This window comes from Topomyia yanbarensis, chromosome 3 (genome assembly GCF_030247195.1).
Source record: "Topomyia yanbarensis strain Yona2022 chromosome 3, ASM3024719v1, whole genome shotgun sequence".
NCBI lineage: Eukaryota > Metazoa > Arthropoda > Insecta > Diptera > Culicidae > Topomyia > Topomyia yanbarensis.
In genome coordinates, this window is record NC_080672.1 from 172704010 (window position 1) to 172726011 (window position 22002).

General features: G+C 35.7%; 1 protein-coding gene across 2 annotated transcripts in view; it reads right to left on the bottom strand.

Annotated features, from left to right (window-relative positions):
- Positions 1-22002, bottom strand: part of LOC131687349 (nardilysin-like) — a 43215-nt gene that overhangs the window by 14412 nt on the left and 6801 nt on the right. Inside the window, exons 1-5 of one of the 2 annotated variants that reach the window (XM_058971428.1) lie at positions 10714-11015; positions 10292-10529; positions 815-1154; positions 173-754; positions 26-111 (exon numbers count right to left, since the gene is read on the bottom strand). In XM_058971428.1, coding sequence (XP_058827411.1) covers positions 26-111; positions 173-754; positions 815-1154; positions 10292-10529; positions 10714-10729 — 1262 coding nt within the window. In that variant the 5' untranslated portion in view covers positions 10730-11015. Of the gene's footprint in view, positions 1-25; positions 112-172; positions 755-814; positions 1155-10291; positions 10530-10713; positions 11016-22002 lie in introns of those variants that run through there. The other variant, XM_058971429.1, reaches the window with a different exon arrangement.

Consider the following 22002-nt stretch of genomic DNA (forward strand, 5'->3'; position numbering starts at 1 on the left):
GGTCCACAAAATAATGTTAACCTACCTATTTCTTAAATAACTGGTTAGACTATATTTCCCTTCATATCCTAATAGATACGACAGATAATCCACGGGTTTCACTTTATAGTCCTGACAATGACAAACCATTTAGAAAAGCAGTTCTACCTGCAGACCTCGTTTGCGAAATTACCTTTACGGACGGTGGTAAACTCCATGTCACATCCAGTCTGCATATGTTAGACTTTGGTTTTACAAATAATACCTTATTATAAAAATCCGACTTAAATGCATTGCGTTCGTTATACATGGAAAAATCATCTCCAGGTAGATGGTTATTAGGGATGCTCGCGAAATACTTTACTGTTAAATCCTCAAGTTCATCTAAACTCATTCGAGCCTGAACGGCGAAGTACATCCGATGAGCTGAATAGTGGCGTTTTCGAAATTTGTGCAAAATTTCGTACAGCTCATTTTCGGTCACATTATCTTTCAAAGTGCGTAAATTTCCCCAGGAGAACAAGCTGCATGGATGATCCTCTCTGCCCATAGATCCAAGCAGCTGCTCTCGCATAGATGAGAAGCTATTAATGTTGGTTTGAAATTCCGACTCAACGGCATCACGCTCGCGGCAGATTGAATCTCGCATCATTAGAGGAGAAGCGAACAAACTCGAAAACCTATCAAGAGCACCATCAAGATATTCCTCGTCGATCTCAAAGTAAAAGGTTGTCTCTTCCAGATCTGTAACAGCATTGTCGAATCCACCACATTTCTGAGAAAATGTGGGTTTGTGTTACTTGTTATACTGAATTTTACAGAGGAAGATACTCACGCTAATGTAAGAATCATATTCATTTTCGGTGGGGTACTTGTCACTGCCCATAAAAATCATGTGCTCTAAAAAATGGGCCAAACCTTGTACTGTGCGTGGATCACTGTAAGAACCAACACCGATGCATAATGCAGCGGCGGCTAGTTTTTCCCCGCTCGCATCACCTTCACCATCGCTGTCATTTGGCTCATTTGTGCTTGATGTTACACTTGACTCTTCATCACTCTGAGATTGATACTCGGTATCGCTTCCTTCGTTCGAACTATTCCCCACTGGTTGCACTCGCCCGGCTGGATCGGAAATCAGTAGTGCATGGAATCCATTCGACAGGATAATGGACCTGTAATAAGAGAAGGTCAATTGGTATACAGATCATCTATGTGGTAAAGACATGGCACGGTGGTCAACATTGCACTATGGTCCCAAAGCCATATTTCATGCAATCGCTTCTTATATAAGTGCCGTTTGCCGATGACACAGTTTTGTTTATCATCGGTAATAGTTTCGATAAGTGCATCAGGTTAATGAACCTTGAGCTGACGAAGTCTAGTGATTGGTTGTAGTGGAAAAAACTCAAACTGAACATTTTCTAGACCAAATATATGATTGTAACTAAGCGGCAGATGAATGAAAGTACTGCAACAGTTGAAATAGATAGAGGGATTGTTGAACGAATTGCAACTATCAAATATCAATAATATAATAATATAATCACATTGGACGAAAAACTAAGTTTTAATGAGCACCTGAACTTCACAATCCGGAAATTTTTGGCGTTCTTTGTAGGATTAATAGGTTTCTCACATTTGACTTAAAGATATCTGTTTACAAGCCCATAATAGCTCCCCATTTTGACTACTGTGCTTCTATTTTGTTCTTAGCAACAGCGTAAGCAAATGCAGATGATACCTGTGTAACACTGTTGTGTACGAAAGAGTTGTGCACCGGCATGAAAACAGACAAGCCGGCAATCCGCGATTGTTGAGCGCTAAGAAATCTTATACGCAGAACTCCTTATTTTATAAAGGCTACAATTTGTTCAACGCATCACCAGAATACGCCAAGCGGACTAATAACCTAAGAGAGTTTAAGCAGGCCTGCAAGATATTTGTGAAGCAGAGGCCTTTGGATTTATAAGAGAGAAGGATGGACATACACGGATGTGAAGTAAGATTGAAGGAATCTCTCATGAGTGAAAACTATTATCGAAAGATATCTTCTCGTAAACCTTCCACACTACCAACGATGTGTATGGGTGGCCATCCCAGTATATGAACAAAAGGCCATTGGTATGTATAATCAATTAAGTGTATATTTCAACGAATATATCATTTATAATCGAACTGAATACATTGTGCAATATTTTTATAATACCTTGGTATTAGAAAGTGATATTTATTTATGTTCTCACCATTTCTAACCACGAATCAGAACTAAAATTGCTGACACTTTTTGCTATTTCGGTGTATAATAGACACATAGGCGTGCGCAGCCTTTTCCAGTAGGGGGAGGGGCTAATCTTAAAAATTTTCAGTTATGTTAAGCATTCATTATCAGTTTGATTTCTGATAGAGGTTAGATTGTAAAATTGTAGATTGTATTTTGTTATTGCAATTTACGTTGTCTCATTTATTTCGTAAATCTAGAAACTGGTTTTCATAAAAGCATCCAAAGTATTTCTGTGTTTTATTATCATCCCATTTTAATAAGCCTTTTTTGTTGGAGATGAACCACTGCGACCAGGGGCCCTATTCTCACAGTCACGTCACCTAGTGACTAGATTAAATTTTGTTCTAGTCACTAGGTGACGTGACTGTGAGAATAGGGCCCCAGTATTTAGATCTGTGGTACTAATAAGGCTTTAAAATTAACATTAAATATCCCGAAAAAAATTCTCATTTTTTGCGCAAAATAATCCTCAGCATAATCAACAGCTTTTTTGCAGTATAATTTTTCGGAAGTTTATAAAATTGATCATTTTTTAATCCCAGATAACTCGCAGACTTGTAAATATTTTTACGAATACAGTTTCGATCCATTTTTTGCACACCCGAATTTATTAAATTTTTGTACCCGATTTTATGAAGCTTTCGTCGCATTAAACTATAGTGGATATTCGCCAAATCCTGCAAAAACTTGAAAGAATCCCGGCGAGACCTAATTAACCACTTTTCAGACTTTTCGCTTTTCAGTCAATCGTTGACGTATAACTCGGTTCATATTGTTGGTTGTGATGAAAATCGGAGTCTTACGGCCATAACTGCAAATTTACTGTCAGATCATACACTTTCTCCGGCAAACTTGTCTGCAACAATAATTTTATACTTCTTGGGAACATCTCTGTGATCTTTGGTAACATAAAGCTTCTGTCCCGGAAGCGATTTCAAGTCAAATTTGACAGGGCGCAATGTTTTGCTTTACGGTCCAGTTTGATTGCTGGATAGCCCTATACTTGAAGAAAGCTTCCCATGCCCGAAAGTCCTGGATTAGCTTTGAAAGCCTTCATGAAGTCCTGACGCAGTTTCCGGTACTGCTTCGACGACACATTAATTGAAATCTGTTTGTACTGCACATATATCATTCTCGGATTTCAATTAACTTTTGTGTGTCTCGTGTTTCATCGCGTGACAATTAATGAAAACTTTTCCTTTTTTCAAAATGTTTGCTCGGGATCCTAAGAGAAAGGCATTGTAAGCAAATTGCATTCAAAAGCTTCCAGAATCGACCACAAAGAGCACTGTTCCAAATAAGAGAAAGCATAACGATTCTACATTCGCAGAATTTCAAATGTTTCTAACTTGGATTTGTTTGTAAATTTTTAGAATTATGTTGGGAAAATTTAGTTAAAAATCAGAGTGGATTTCAACATACGAATTATTTCAATTTTAACAGGACACCTGCTATGAAATTACCTTGCTTTAGTTGCTATAAGACCAATTAAGTTTTTCTTGAAAATCCTAAACTCAAGAATGCTTCAATGAAAAGAAATAAAATCAAAAAAATACTATAAACTGAAATCGAAAGTTGGAAAAATCCATAAAAAATTATCGTGAGATATAAAAAACAAAAATAAGTTTTTCTTTTGAATATTTACGAAACATATTATTTCTCTTTCTATCTCGCCAAGATTTGGCCACTGATGACGTAATTTATAGTGCATTAAAAATCTGGATGGCCTTTGCTATCGGTTGATGGATTTCTAATATTTGTGATATATTTTTTGATCTTCACCAAAAACATATTTTTTCAATTTATAAAAAAATCTATCCATAATATTGGGAGAATCTCTAATGGATTTATAAGAATAATGAAGACAATCAAAAACTTCTGAGCAACTCCGAGAATTAATTAGAAAATACAAAATCGTCTTTTTGTAGGAAAAAAAATTATTAAAACTTCCGACGTAAGCATGCGTGTATAATCCGTACAGTCGTTGTTCATGCTTCAGGTCCATTTTCCATTTCTTTTCTTCATCTTAGTATTTAGTAGTAAATATTTATAAGAAGTTATATATAGTCATCTTCGACTGATCTTTGATCGACGCCAATTCCGAAGCATTTCATGAAGCCAAGAAGCATGTGATTATGGTTTCGTTTCTTCGTACACTGTATCGTATTGTATTTTCGAGTACATCTCCATGTTTCAATTTATCTTCGACGAATTTCGCGCCAACTCGAAGAAAGGTTGTCAGCACCCTCCGAGATTTTAATGAAACTTTCTGTACATGAAGACTTTATCACAAAAAGCCACTTTGCATACTTCGTTTTTCCAAAAATGACCTAGACTGTCTTTGGAAAAGAGTCAAACTTTTTTTAACCATTTTTTTCAAATGGCTATAGTCTAAAAATGACAAATTCCAATAAAAAAATGTTGTAGGAGTGATTTTCACAAAATTAGTCCAATTTTTCAATAAAAATATTAAAAAAATTCTTTATTTTAAAAATTTAAAGTTGATTTACAAAAAAACATCTTTGATCTGGATGAAATTTTGTTTCAAGATAGGTAATTATGTTCCCTACCTACCGTAAAAAATCAAGTTGGGCACCTTCAAGGAAAAAAAGTCATTTGAAAAAAACTTTTCCTTATACAAACTGATTTTTTTAGTGTATTTTTATCGAAAACTAAACCAATGAAAGTCATAATCATCTCAGAATCTAATTTTCGAACTGCTAGTTGCCTAGTAACGAATTTGGTATATATTAACAAACAAACTTGAATGTAAACTTTCAACTGGTGGATAATATAAACTTAAGTGGGTAAGACAAAGCGAGGTATTCGCGCTCACATAGCAACACTCAAGAAATACGCCTTAATATACAATATTAGCTCAAGATCATTCTAGTTAGGTTAGTTAGTTCGGCTAGTTACTTAGGTTAGTTAGTTAGTTTAGTTAGTTAGGTTAGTTAGTTAGTTTAGTTAGGTTAGTTAGTTTAGTTAGGTAGTTAGGTTAGTTAGTTAGGTTTGTTAGTATCAACTCCTACACTGACTGTTCAATCCTCACTGTTCGAAGAAAAGGCTGAGGAAGGCGGCCTAACGATTAACAGACGCACAAAAGATGAAAAAAGTCCAAAACCTCGAAGAGGCAGAGCAAGGTGCTTGGAGTTCTAAGGTGATTCGTCTTTGGCAGTAACTAGGTGAGGAGTGAGGTAAGCGTACAGGAGACTACGGGGAATAAAAATGACAGCGAACAACTTTGTTTACCCACTGAAATCCAAGCAAACATATGGAGAGAACTAGTAAACAATGTTGTTAGCTGTCGTTTCTAAAACCAACATGGCTGATCGGCGTTTTTGAGGATCGTATCACCTGAGAATAAAAACTCCTTGAGGCAGAGATTGCGCAAAATAACCTTAAACGCGGATTAGCACTATTCTTTCTCGCTACACTTCACAGAAAGGAACAAATACTTGTGTGTCGATTGAGCGCTCGAAAACGAATATCGTTCAAGAACGTTGGTCTGATACTTAGACTTGGCCGATTTAGCTCTAATCTGGAGCAGACACTTCTGGTGGGACTAGGAATTGACTCAAGACAATTGATCAGGCTTCTAGGAAAACATTTGATTTTCCAAACGATTGACACGATTCAGTTTTATAGCTCATAAACCTTTACTACGTCTGAATTTGACCAGGTCCCCTTACAATTTAAAAACATGCAAACCTAATTATGGCTCGAATGGATTAGATAGGATCGTTTTATACGTTGTTTGTTAACCATGGCAATCACTAGTGAGAAAGCACTGCCTTGTGAAAGTTTTAATGCTCAGTCTTTTATCAAATTTATTTTACATCATACTCACATCGGTTTGTTCGAACATTTTCTAGACTATCCACGGTACACAAAACTCTCGCCGAGATACCCGCTTGTTTAGAATTACAGAAATGTTTCGATTATATCACTATGCGTTTTTATCAATTTTATATCACGCTCGGTTATATTACGATTTTGTTTTATATTACGGCACACTACGTTTTGCTCCAAATAAGCCACATGTTGTGTTAAAACTGCCAGGATTGCTTTTACAATTGATTTGCTTATTTACATGTAGGGTAATACGCCTATTAGTAGGTTTTGGAATATTCCGTTAAGGGTTTATATATGATGAGGTCGGTCAAAATACTTTTTTATTCTTTTATCTTACAGTATAGAAAATTGTTTTAATAGAGTTTCAAGCAAAAGAAGCAAAGTTATAGCGCTGTTCATCTTGCTACCATACGGGGGCGGGGCGCATGGCGCGAAACTTTAAGGGGGTCCTCTTATATAATTATACCAAAAGTACCTAATGTTTGATAATTGTAAAATGACTTAGGGACGTTTTCTTCACCCTCGCTTAGCGCCTAAGCCAGGTTTAAACGTACTGGTGAACCTGGTTAAAAAGTTAAGCGAGGGTGAAGAAATCGGACCTTAGACATGTGGGCTATTTTGCAAAATGTTTATTAGAGTTTCATCTTTAAAATCAAAATTTTCGAGTGAAAGGTGTCAAAAATGGCCACTTTCTTGAAACAAGATTTTTCGAATCTGCGGGCATTCTTGTTTTTTGAACCATTCAACTTTGCGTTTTGCCCGCCTAAAAGAAGTCATTCTTCGGCGCTTTAACCTACAAAATCGCAATATTTTGATCATTAGTGATTTTTTACTGCCGGCCAAAGTGGAAAAGTCATGCGATAAAATGATACTTTTTTTTCAAGTGGCCGCTATTATGTTTTTAGAACGAATTTTTTCATGTTTTTAGGTCTCTATGGAATGTAACCTTTTTGCACAATTATATAAGAGGACCCCTTAAACGTGAATAATCCAGAAATCATGTTTTACCAAAAACGTTGTTGCAATGACTAGGATTGCCGAAATATCTTTCGGTCGATTCAAATTTTTGTGTTAAATTCTTCGTAATCTTTTGCCGTGTCCTTAAGGGGGGCGTCTGGTGTAGCGGATAAAAAATCTACTTCTTTTTAAATCGCTTAATTGTTACTTATCCACAAGAAAATCTAACAAAATAATGAGAGAAACAAAATACGTAAGATATGCATTTACTCTTCAATCGATGTGAATACTTTTCTTTTGAAAGGACAACATTAATTAATGGAGATGGGACTATTTCTATAGATGTTGAAACAACGAGAACTGAATTGTAGTCTCTTCGAATACACTGATTTTAATAGTCAAGATATTTGCCCAAAACCTTAATGTGCCAGATTTCTTCAAGTTTAGCTTTGGGTGGTTCAACAATTTTAAGAAACGGTACGGGCTACGTAAAGTGAAATCGTGTAGGGATCCGCTGATGCCATTCCATTTGACCAATGTGTTGAGCAAAGATGGCAGAGGTAGTGTGATAATAGAAACCTGATAAAAATAGGCTCATTACCATACTATGATTTGACTTACTCTTTTTGACTTACTTTATCTTTTTTTAAATAATAATACATAAGTTAATGTTTGAAAGTAATTTTTTGTTTTGTTTTGAATATATCACGCTTCAAATATATCACGCTAAAATACAGACCGACCGTTATATAATTATAATCGAAACATTACTGTATTCGAATTGTTTTGATTTGTGATCATTTATATTTTTTACAGAAAATTAGGTGGGGGATCGGAGTTACCCTTTACCCACCTCCCCCTCTGGCTACGTGCATTAACAGCGCTTAATATTCACACTAGTTTTAAACACACATATTGTGGTTCTGATGACGAATGATGTACAAAATGCTTTTGATGGTTGTTGAAAAGAATAAATTTTCATTTCCTTTTGAATCTTGATGATTTTTATTCATATTTTTCCATTTTTAGTAAATTTTCTTGCGGTGTCGACAACCGACCACATATTCCTACATGGAAAAACGATCATTTTACTTAATTGCTAGTAAATTTTTTATTGCTGAAAGAATAAATTAAATTTTTTCACTAGTTGAGTTTGAGCTTGTGCGACCACCCCTGGCTGCTACTCCGATATCGATCTGGACTAGCTGAAGGGAATCAGTAGATAATTATGCTTGGGAGTAGCGAAACATTTTTCAATGTGCAACTGCTGGTAATCTTAAAGTGTTTATTGATCAATACCGGCGCCGGCCAGGCCCGAACGTAGATCGCGGAAGGAAAGGGAAGGAATTGTTAGTCCGATACTTGCTTTTGCTAGAGGCCGTAGATACTACTGCACACTCCACAAGTATCACGGGAGGAGGATATTTGATAGTAAGTATAGAAGTTGGATTCTACTGTTTCTTTATCGACGCCACAGAGGTGACTCCACTATCTGGACGAGATATCGATCCATCAACTTATGGGCCGGGGACCAACGGCTTTACTTCCCTTCCGAAGGAAGACGTGACAACAGATTTTTTCACCTCAGAAAAATCTCAACGACCTCGGCTGGAATTGAACCCAGGCCAACCGGAATGAATGGCGGTCACGCTTACCACTCAACCACCTGCGCCGTCTAAATTAATTTTTTTCACTAGTTATTAGCTAAAACCTTTTGCTCTCCATTGGTATGCTTATGCCCCTATATTGACCAATTGGAGAAATGTTATGGGCCAAAAACAAAAGGATGCCGAAAACCGACTACATTTCCCTATTATTTCAATATTATTCTGTAATTTTTCTATGCAAAAATATCGACAAGCAACTCGATATCGAATCTTTTTGTAGAGCGGTTTTTTGTATGTCTAATGTGCAATGCATGAAGCCTAGAGCCCTAGATTCCATTCGAAAAACAATTTTTTGAGCATCTCGATTTAAAAAATCACAGAGAGGTAACTATTTGCAAAAAAAATCTCATTTCAACATTCCATTGAACAGTCCCATAACAATGAGGTCTCAGTGTAAAAATGGCCTAAGTCAGAAAATTCAAAAAATGAGATTCACGGTTTCTATTATTGGTTTTAATGTGATAAAGATTTTCGCAATCACTAGTAACCGAAAGTTTCAAATTTAAGAATTTTGTTTCAAAAACGATGTCGAGAGAATCATGTCTCAGAGATGATGCGACAGTAAACCATGAATACTTAGTCAAGAATACTTTAGTTCCACACCAATATATTCCAGAAAACAGAAAAGAAAAAAGTATTTTAGTTACAATGTTGGATAAAAAGATAATTTTCGGTGATTTCCGTTTTTCCCTTGTATCTCGAAATAGGTTTTTTTTGGAGTTTGGCAGAGCCCCTCAAATTCAAGTCGCATACAATCAATCTTCAATTTCTTTCCGATATGACACTAGATCTTGAAGATTCATGACATTCCTAATAAAATACGTATTCGGGTGAACATTTTTGAACTTTGACTGTTTTGCGTCCAATTTAACTAAAATTTAGCATAGAAACTTTTTTCGAGATGAGGGTATTTGAGGTATATCTAGATATGAAATTCGATTGTCACTTTTTTCCAATACATATAAATATAAATCTGTTTACCAATTTCGCTCGCTCTTAAAGTACACTCAAGTTTTTTTACGCGGTTTTTTTTTGCGCGGTATTTTTTTACGCGGTTTTTTTTACGCGGATTTTGAAATTTACGCGGTTTTCATTTACGCGGATTTTGAAATTTACGCGGTTTTCATTTACGCGGATTTTGAAATTTACGCGGTTTTCATTTACGCGGTTTTTGAAATTTACGCGGTTTTCATTTACGCGGATTTTGAAATTTACGCGGTATCCATCAATGAGGTTCCCTTTATTGCGGATTCTTAAATTTAAGTGGTCTTCATTTACGCGGATTTTGAAATTTACGCGGTTTTCATTTACGCGGATTTTGAAATTTACACGGTTTTCATTTACGCGGATTTTGAAATTTACGCGGTTTTCATTTACGCGGATTTTGAAATTTACGCGGTTTTAATTTACGCGGATTTTGAAATTTACGCGGTTTTCATTTACGCGGTTTTCATTTACGCGGTCTGTATCCCCCGCGTAAAAAAAACCTGAGTGTATAACGTATTGTATTCTGATTGGCTATTCTTGTATTATAATAATCTGCACTTACCTGTACTCTTTTTTATCTGAGAAGGATTTGTCTGGCGTTTCTAGATAACGGATACCACTTTCTCCATCCTCGTGCTTATCTTCTCGGGTGGGCATCTTGGACAGCGCGTTCGAAACCAGTTTCGATCCTGGTGATAGTGCTCGCTTGCGCGTCATTAACGATGGTCCAGTCGTCAATCGATTACACCCGTATCTCGCGAAGACTGTGAAACATGCTATCATAACCAATAACACATTACCTACACGGTATCGATGGGACACAACGGGAAATACCGCCATCCAATGCCAGAACCAGGAAGACGAGCCAAAAAGAAAAAAAAGAGACACGAGTGTGAATAAAACCGCCGGAACGTGTTTACAATACGATTTAGCAAGCGCAAAAAATCTAGCATTATAAATTGGACTGTTGTTGCCCATCGTTACATGATAATGACCGCATTTTCGGTCTAATAACCACTTTCCACGAGCTCTAGGACGTGTCTGCACCACGCGCGCCTCTTTGGTGAACTGAATACTAACAACTAACACAGCAGGCAGTGTCTCAATCAAGTGTCATTATTAGATTCGTTCTATGTTCGCCTCCGTGGAAGCTAAATTATTTATCCACCATAAACCAATCAATCAGCGGCATGTAACTAAAAATTGTCTATTGTTGGTCAGTACTTCTATTGATCAGCTGCATTGGATATAGTCACTACATCCACCTGCTAGCAAATACCACCGAAGCACCGTAACGATGGAATCGAACTAACCGTTTGCCGATTATAGTAGTCTCTAATATGCCTGCTAATAGCAAGGCATTGCAACTCTATCAAGTCGCATCCGTTCGTTTTGAACCATTCACGTGCGTTTGAAGTGTTGTGTAGAAGATGCCTGGGATATTTGGATGGTGTAAAAATATTTAATGCAACAGACTTAAATGGTATACTATTGAAAGTGCATTAGCAACGTAACGACCAAATATTCAAATGGGCATCAACAAGCAGCTGTGATATGTATCTACAAGTGGTATATTTGATATAGTAATGTAAAACAAGGACTTACTATTAATACATATTGTTATATGGATGAATATGCGAGGCACTATGCTACCGTCGTGGTTTGCTCGTTAGATTATTTTTACCGGATTGCGTTTTAGTTGGACTTACACTAGTTAGGCCATGGTTTTAACTGTTTTTTATTTTGCAGTGTAACTGATCATCCAAATTTCATGGTAGATGGACTTCGAAAATGAAACAGACTATAGTTCAAGACGTGAGCACTTGTATTCTACACAATATATTAATATATGTCGTTCTACTCCAAAGTGGCTTATATATGGCATTTCTACTAAATTCGTCAGCTTGGCATTGCTGATTGTTGTACTCATAAAGTAAGTTCCTAGAATCGTCATTTGCACCATTTTTCTAAACATTTCTTCTCAAATGACGTCAATTATCAAATCTCTAAATTACTCCGATATCTGTATTGGACAGTTTGATTTTTCGTAACAAACGCTTTGCAAAATTGCGTCAATAGATAATTTACATAATAAACTAATCAGCATTTTCAATTTGAAAGAAAACCATTTGTTCAATTCTGCTTTGCGCAAAATTGTATTCGTTATCTAACGCTGTATGAAGTTTAACATTTATTTATTTCGTAAAACAGATGTTTACAATGTTTCCTCTCAAGGGCAGTATTCTCACAATTTCGATTATAATAGGGCTTCACTGGTTTGACAGAGCCTTTTTTGCATTCCCAAAATCGTGAATAAAGTGCTTTGAATTCTAGAACAATCACGTTTTTACGTTACAAAAACATGATGATGAAGACGATGATGATGGTCCTACCTCATACCCCCACAAAGAAGATAATTCATATTTTAACTCATGACAAAACCAGTTTACAAAAAAGCGGACTGGTTTAATTTGCAGACATAGCCTTTTCTTCAAAAGAACGTAACACGATACATTTCGAATATTCCGACAACAAGCAGGGTCCATCAATAAAATTTCCATTCCGGGAAGATACTTGATAGAATCGGAAATTGAACCCAACAGCTTCCATTTCCGACAATTTTCTGTAAAATTTCTCCCGCCTGACCAAGAAATCAGTACTACCACCTGCTAAAGAGAGAAGTAACGAGCCAGGTAGTAGTGCAGAGTCCGTTCGAGTTTTATCATCCATTAATTGATTGATCAGGAATTGAACCCAATATCTAGTTATATCAGAAGGAGTCATCAAGCTCCATACTTAACAAACTAACTCTGTTATTACTATCGCACTATCGCAGTAATAACCGAGATTAACTCTATTGTAGAGAAAAGCCAACACAATTCCATCATCAAATTAGACCCTGATCACAACAAAACTCTAGAAGCTTCGATTCAACCAGATAAGCTCTTAGTACTGGTCACCATGTTCGATTTCAAGTTATTCTGTATCTGCTTATCGCGCAACATCTCATTTTTTAATATCTTTAATAAAATCCATCATCATCATAGTGAATATAATAACTTATTGTGACTAAATGCAAATAATAGAAGAGAAAATACATTACATAGTTATTCAAATTACTCCAAAATATAAAAATCCAAAAAAAAATCTGTCTACAAGGCAGATTTTACATAGTGTTTTGAATACGGTCAATGTTGCTGCACCTATGCCTAGACATCGAATTGAATAAAACGTATTCCTTTGTACAAGGTGCTCTGCGATCTACTAAATAAAAAGTTTGGTGTTCTTACATCAGACGCGTTTCTAGTGTTAAACCTATGCAATTCGAAAATGTCGAGGCAGTATTCCATTAATGTTGGACACAGAATACGCAAAAATCGAAAACGAAAAAAGCAGTTTTTTCCACACCGTGTGTTAGATCTTCATAAAAATCAATCAGCTTATGTAGAATGTTGTTACAGTAATGCTGATTAATTTTTATAAAGATCTAACATACGGTGTGGAAAAAAACTGCTTTTTTCTTTTTCGCTTTTTGCCCTTTCTCTGTTCAACCTCAATAATCTAAAAATGAACACTATTGTCAAGCAATAAATTCTTTGCTCCACAGAGAGCCATTGTTATGCGTCTGGTATGAAACCAGAGGAAGTGTATCTGTTAGATTTTAAAATCAATCCCATGATTCTATATTGCAATCGTGTTTGTGTTTAATTGTTAAGAAACGAAATGGACGGACAAAAGTCAATATGTGGTGAAATAATAGATTTACGTAAAAAAGTTTTACTACTAATTTTTAAATCATTTTTGAGACAACACAATATAGGGCTGGCAACACCGTTTTCCAGTCAAGCCAGTTTACTCTGAAGAGACTTGATCAGTTTCTCTATCCCGTTTTCTAATGCGATTTTTATCGGGAAAATATACTTTTGCATATAAAATATTTAAAATAATCCATAAAGAATTGTAAAACGATCCATAAAAAAGTTGTTCATGTTCCATAAAACAAAACTGGAAATCCATAAAACAGTGTGAATGATCCATAAAAAAGGGTGATTTGATCCATAGATCATGTAAAATTGAACCATAAAATGGTCGCAAAAGAGCACTAAAATAGTAATAAAAGAGCAATTAAAATCAACCAGTGCCCCATAAAAATATTGGAAATGTTCTATAAAATGTTACATTTTGCGCCATAAATTAACTGACATTGATCCATAAAATATTAACAATGTACATCAAAACACGTCGATATGTTCCATAATATCGACAAAAATGTTCCACGGTATTACAAAATGGAGCAACAAAATGTTAGAAAAAGTTCCATAAATTTGATGAAAATGTTTGCTAAATAATTTTTCTTGGTCCATAGAAGATGTAAAAATGAACATTAGAAATGCTATGAATTGATTCATATATCGAACGTTAAATTATGGTTCATGGATATTTACAAAACGATCCATAAGAAGAGAAAATGTAAAACGATCCATTAAATTTAATTTTTCTGGTGCTTATGCACCAGAAAAATTAAATTTAATTAATTCAAGCGAAATTTTTGCTATTCGAACTAATAATAAAGTATATTACATTTGTTTGACATTCCAAACTACAACAAACAATGCATACATTATAGTTAGAAAACTTAAGCTTCCATATCCCACTAGTCAGGTAACTGAGCTTCGCTAACCTGAAATCATTGTGGCAACTATTTTAACCGATATAAACCGAATCCGAAAGCGGAAATGTAAAATTATTAACCAAAGTATGGTTAACTGAAAAAATAAGTTGCGCTAAATAATACTCATAACAGTGACAGTGTTTTAACAAGTGAGCTTATACTGGGAGCTAGTGTGATGCGGCTTGGCCGCATATCCGAGGCCAAGGATTCGAAGCGGCGCAAAGCCGCTGAGGATCCGTTGGACGAGGCATTGATTAACCCGTAACTGGAATTGCAAGCGAACCTGTGATCCTCTCGTTTGCCCGGTTTACTCAAACATAGGGGGTATAGCTAGTTAAAAGCCAACTGAGCGGCAGCGAAGTCGGACAGTGCACTAGAAAGCGATGTGGCGTAGCCACATTAGTCAGTGTTCGTGTATAAAGTGTCTGTTTTCACTTAAGTTATCTGGTATTTGCGACTCATGCCAGCCTGTATCAGTGGTCTAATAACTCTCAGCACGCTAATGCCCTTTAAAGAGTTGCCACAATGATTTCAAGTTAGCGAAGGTCAGTTACCTGACTAGTGGGATATGGAAGCTTAAGTTTTCTAACTATAATGTATGCATTGTTTGTTGTAGTTTGGAATTTCAACCAAATGTAATATGCTTTATTATTAGTTCGAATAGCAAAAATTTCGTATAAATTCCTTAAATTTAATTTTTCTGGTGCATAAGCACATATTAATGGATCGTTTTACATTTTCTTTTCTTATGGATCGTTTTATAAATATCCATGAACCATAATTTAACGTTCGATATATGAATCAAAACATAGCATTTCTAATGTTCATTTTTACATCTTCTATGGACTAAGATAAATTGTTTAGCAAACATTTTCATCAAATTTATGGAACTTTTTCTAACATTTTATTGCTCCATTTTGTAATACCGTGGAACATTTTTGTCGATAGTATGGAACATATCGACGTGTTTTAATGCACATTGTTAATATTCTATGGATCAATGTCAGTTAATTTATGGCGCAAAATGTAGCATTTTATGGATATGGATTATGAATATTTGTATGGGGCACTGGTTGATTTTAATTGCTCTTTTATTACTATTTTAGTGCTCTTTTGCGACAATTTTATGGTTCAATTTTACATAATCTATAATTCAAATCACCATTTTTTATGGATCATTCACACGGTTTTATGGATTTTCAGTTTTGTGTTATGGAACATGAACAACTTTTTTATGGATCGTTTTTCAATTTTTTTGCGAATCATTTTTATTGTTTTGGCGGCGCAAACTTAGGCCTGCCATTTTTATCTGTGCATCGATGTTTTTTCGAACATTAGAGTGAGATTCAGAAATGGAATCGAGTTGTTCCATCTTCTTATTCAACTCAAAGACTATCGAAATGACATCCTGTACACCACATGACTGGCTTGACAAACACTTAGCACATTTGAAGCAAAGACTAGTATTGTCAGCCACCCAATTTACCATGGCATTGCTTAACCCCGAGCAACGTTGATGGTACCTATCCCCACAAACTGTAGTGGGTTCCGGGTCCTTCGGAGATTAAAATAACACATTCACATTTCGAACATTTACCCGCCATCCTAGACAAATTAAACGCTCAGCTGTAGAAGCGCGACAAAACAATTTGAAACAATGTATCACATCACTGCGTGACAGCATATATAGCCAGCCGTTGCAGTGAAATTAAGGGGGTCTTCTACTCTCACGGTTTCAAAAAATAGGTTTTTTTTCTTTGTTTAATTTCAATCTATATGTATCTGAGAATATGTCACAGAAAGGATTTGGTGAAAATCATATTCCTTGGCATGTTTTTAGGAACCGAAAGGTACCTATCTCCGGCCGTTTGTGAGATACTAAGCGCGGCTCACCACGATGGCGCTTGTCTATGGAAAAATCATTGTTTAAAGAATCAAACGGTCCATTCTTGATCGCTTTTGTAAATGTGAGCGTCTGTGAATGGGAACGATATTACGAAAGCTGAAGAAAGAATACAAAGATATCGGTAGAAAAGGAAAGGGAAAGTTGACGGACAAATCAATCGGCGAGTTAACAAAATTTTATGGGCTGGCGATTCGAAGAAACTCAAATTCTGTAGAACATGTGCGAAATGCAATCTGGGTTTCCCTCGAACACTGTTCGTCATCGAACGAAAATCCCCAACACTCAAAGTGCTCATTCGGCAAGTGGCGTCAGCTCGAAGCAAAAGGAACAATATCAGGATCTACGAAAGTCTATCATCTAATGGTGTATTAGAAAGATGATTGGGCGCACACATACAAAACATCAATGAGTCTGTGAATAGTGGAATCTGTGCCTTAGCGCCAAAACACTTGCCCAAATTCAGGCAGGCTGGTGGTTAATATTGGGACTTATTTGGCAGTTATTATATACAACCAAGGATTTTCAACGATATTACAAGCTATGGAGGTGATGGGAATTACGTTGGGGACTGAAGCTGAAAGATGTCCTACTCGACTCAACGGTGAACGTATCACTCGATCTGAACGCAAAGTTGGACTCGCGGCAAAACAAGTTCAAACGATACAAGTTCAAATAAACGAATTCAACAGGGGGAGTGGACAATCAAGAACATTCCCGTGATGAGGAAGGTGAACTCCACGGCCCCAATTTGCCAAAACTTTACTTAAGCGGGACCCATACAGTTTCAACATCAATGTCATCAATGAAGTTTCAGGGTCACGAGATATTTTTCTTTTCGTCTTCAAAAGTTAAATTGAAAAGTCAAAACATATATCTTCAAAATATAAAAAGGTTTCAAAATCCATTGAGTAGATGTTTTACAATGTATTCCCAAAAAGTGCTCAATTTTAGGCCGTCGAGTAGAAGACCCCCTTAAATCAAGAAATCACAGCAAACTGCAAAACTAAGTGAAAACAAAACACAACATGTATATTTTTACATATGCAAAAAATAAGTTAAACTGCACTACTAGGTCAAATCAGCCTGCCATGTTGGTATAGTTGTGTTACCTGTTGCATTAGTTGTACTACCATTTCCGTTCATCCCAAACTGGTACGGATAGATGTTTTCTTTTTCGTTTCCATTGCTGCTCGCATACTCTCATTCTGGCTCACTTTTTAATCTCCTGGTCTCTCACTCCAGTTACCACTGATATGAGAATTAAATTAACTTGACATTTGTGTTTATTTCTTTTTTTATCGAATATATTGTGGTTTAACGAGTGACTAGTGAAAATGTAACTGATGAATTCACATGGTTCCCGGGAATTCAGATTTCCCCCCGGTTCCGGTATTGGGACACTAGTTATAAAATTCAATGGAATACTGGCAAAATGGATATCTTAATTGTTGCAATTGTTACAGAAATCTGTTACACTGATAGAATATATTTGTAAATCGCTGCGAATTAATTTCATACAGACAATTTTTTATAACGTATGCGAATTTTTCGTACATGAATCATACGTAGTTCTACTGAATTCCATATTTATTTTTTATTATGAATTTTTCGTGAAAACCACGAAACGACTTTCGTTGGCTTATTATGAAACGGCTTCATTAGACAAACGAATTGTTCACTGCTATATACGAAAGTCTTAATAATATTTACGAGCACCAGTCGTCGAACCGTCAACGTCAAAAGAGCTTAAATAGAGGTAGAATATGGAATCCTTGTTGCTATACGTCAGATCATTGTTGATTATCACGACAATCGCGGTCTGACTATTTAGTCACCGTATCCATGTCCGCCGGTTTCAGGAAGATTTCCTGGACCTGTTTCGCTTCCAGCTGATCCAGGGTACGGAGCAGTACAGATTCAGTTGAACCATCGCGAACTGCCCGTTGGTTTTGTATGAATAAGTTTGAGTATTTCTCTGCTGGAGCAATGTCAAAATAATATGCTATTAAATACAAAAACTTCTCTTAGATGTACGAAATAAATTCGTGCGACCAACGAAATTTTCGACAATTCGTTTCATTCACGACAAATAATGTTTTTATCAAGGAAAGCATTCGTGCAATGTGCACTAAATAAGTAAAATTTACGAAAACTTTCGTACATCAAGCGGTCATTTCTTCACACCACAATATTTCTAGTCCTCAATAATGATGAGCAGGTTGACATAAAATCGATTTGGCCAGATCGATCCCTTTAATAAAAAAAATCGGTGCTGTCAAACATCGATCCTAAAAGCTCGAATACGACCAACGAAATCGTTCGTAATATACATAAACATTTTTTTTTAAATAAACGAAATATTTCGTCCTATTCACGAAAAATAACGTCGATATCAACGAAAATGCAGTAAACACTAAATATGTAAAATTTACGAAAGCTTTCGTCCACCAAGCGGCCATACTGGTTCATGAAATGAACGAAACTTACTATTTACAATGCACGAAAATACGTCGTTGTAGAAAACGACGAATGAACTCGTGCATTGCATGATCAATTTCATTATATTTACGAATCTATATTATCAATCGTTACGGGACCATATGATACTTTGACCTCGGAACGGTCACCAACTCCTTCGCAGCCTTGCTATTTTTGTAGAAGCTAATCTAAAATGACGAGACGTCCCGGATTAGGCGGGACAATCCAGGATCTCAAGATCTTCTTTAATCGTTAATTGAAAAATCCGCGTAATTGGAAAATCCGTGTAAAAAAACGCGTTGATTCGAAAATCCGCGAAAAAACCGCATTAATTCGAAAATCCGCGTAAAAAAACTTTCAGCAAAAGATTTTTGAATTCTGGCACCTACTCGTCGTGACCATTCCGACATTACCCATATTGCATGGTTTCTAGAGAATTTGCGCCAAACTGGAAGTCTCCATATTTGATTTCAAAATGGCGCCAAAAATCAATTTCTGGTACCTACTCTTCAAGGGTACCTGCATTCCGAAAATACCCATATTGATTGGGTTATAGCAAATTTCGCTAACCGGAAGTCTCCATCTTTGATTTCAAAATAGCGTCAAAAATCCATTTCTGGCACCTACTCTTCAAGACCATTCTGAAAATACCCATATTGATTGGGTTACAGCGATTTTCGCTGAACCGGAAGTCGCCATCTTTGATTTCAAAATGACGTCAAACATAAATTTCTAGCACCTACTTGTCAAGACCTTTTCCGAAAATACCCTTATTGATTGGGTTACAGCGAATTTCGCTAAACAGGAAGTCGCCATCCTGGATTTTTAAATGCCGTCAAAAATCTATTTCTGGCACCTACTCTTCCAAACCATTTCGAAAATACCCATACTGACTGGGTTATAGCGAATTTCGCTAAACCGGAAGACGCCATCTTAGATTTCAAAATGGCGTCAAACATAAATTTCTGGTACCTACTCGTCAATACCATTCCGAAAATACCCATATTGATTGGGATTTCATTAAACCGGAAGTCGCCATCTTGGATTTCAAAATGGAGTCAAAAATCAATTTCTGGTAGGTATACCTCGATAGTACGTACACCTTCGCTTCGTTTAGTGTACGTACTATCGAAACGTGCGTACTATCGAATCAAAAAAATAAATTTCAAAATATTACTTTTTATGTTTAATATTGCATGAAAACTAAAAATAAGATTTATCACTGAAATGATCCCCATATTAGTGATAAACTGTTCAATCACTGTGTACTTGGTTTTAGAAGAACGGTTTGCTATAACCAGAATGGTTGAAAATCGCATGTAAAAGCATTTCCTCGGACTTATTCAGTTCGTCGACTACGTACGATTTGTCTGAATTTCGCATAAAATATTCTGAATTTGTAATAAAAAACCGAAAGGAATAAGATGCCTCTGAATATTGTAGGATATTCGAGAGTTATTGATAAATTCTCGACAAACATATGATTACGGCCTAAAAGCCAACTGTCAAAATCCACTTTGAATGGAAATTCCGGACAAACCGTTACACGCCATTCACAGATGTTGATAATAAACGAAAGAGAAAAGTTTTCTCTTTCATAAACTGTTGTGAACTGTGTTCGACTAGTAACGGTTTGTCTGGAATTTCCATTCAAAGTGGATTTTGACAGTTGGCTTTTAGGCCGTAATCATATGTTTGTCGAGAATTCTTTAAATTTGGTAGCATTGCCGCGAGCGCGATGCCATTAACAACATATTGTTTTTCTCTTCCTTTATTTTTTTGGTCGCAAAAAGGATATTTAAATATATTTGCAATGGCGATTAATTTTTAAATATATTTTATGACAACATATGAGCTTAAGGATATATAAAGCATAGTTCCCTGTCATATCTTAATTCTTGAATCACGCCAATATGTTGAATACTTCCTTTAATTGATCACACAAGTTTCACAAAAGAAGTATAGATAAAAAAGGCTCGTTTAGCTGTGTTTGTCCAGATCTGTAAGTCATATTAGTCTCCATCAAATTTGCTAGGCGTACTTGATCTTACCCATTCCATTCAAAACTTAGTATCTCCTAGAATGTAATGAATTCAGCACTCTCATTTTATGTGCATAATATTTGAAAATCAAGTAGCAAAAATCGTGTTATCATTGCTCTAGATAGTATACCTTAAAAGTTACTAAAATCATTTTTCGTCTCCAGAAAAATTTCTTTGAATTTTACCGGATACTTCGAAGTTAGTAATACTTCTCTGATACTTGTGAGACACCGTACATAAAACATACCAAAGTTTTTGGTCAAACTTTCCTAGTTTTGCGAAGTTAACTGTGAGTTTTAGAAATTTACTTGAAGTTCGTTGTAATTTATTTGTTTGAAGTAATAGTGTAAAGCTTGAAGACATCTCTTGATGTTTGAAATTTTTTTCCACAAATTCTTTAAATACTCTTGAAATTTCGTAAACTTTACAGAAGTTCTAAAGATTTCGATCAAGATCGTAGAATTTTTTGAAGTTCGCAGAATTACCAGAAACACTCTGCTGTTTATGTGAAATGTTTGAGTGCATGAAAATTCTCTGAAGTTTGAATTATTTTTCTAAATTTTATACAACCGGCGAATTATCATCCTTAAAGCTCATTAAGCTTCTCTGATGTTTGACAAAAAACTATGAATGATAGGAATATCGTACAAATTGCCTGAAGTTCTAAGGATTTCCTTGTAAGTTAGCAAGCTCCCTAAAATTTATAAGACTTTCAAGATACTTGTAGGACGTCCCTAAAGCTCGTAGGATTCTTTTCATACTAGGTAGAATTTTACGATGCATTTGTGGTTTACTTAAACTTTGGAATACTTTGCTGGAGTTGGATATTAACATTTGCAAAAAAAATTCATTATACATTAGGGTGGCTAAAAAATAATTATTTTGTTGCGAAGGTTCAAAAATTTTTTAAAGACATTTTTGTGCGCTGAATTCCTATGTTGGTTGTAGAAAATAGAAATTAACTTTGCTACTTATTAAAGTGGCTCAAAAGTAAATATTTTGTCTTTTTTTTATTTCCTTCAATTGTAATTTTGGAATTTATTTTCCGTATTGAAACGAATTGATTCTCAATATGTGGCTTTAGAAATGACTATATTATTTTTAAGGATCAAATAAGATGTGATCGACTAATTTTGGAACGTTTAATTCATTAGTGGGTTGCTTGGTATGAAAAC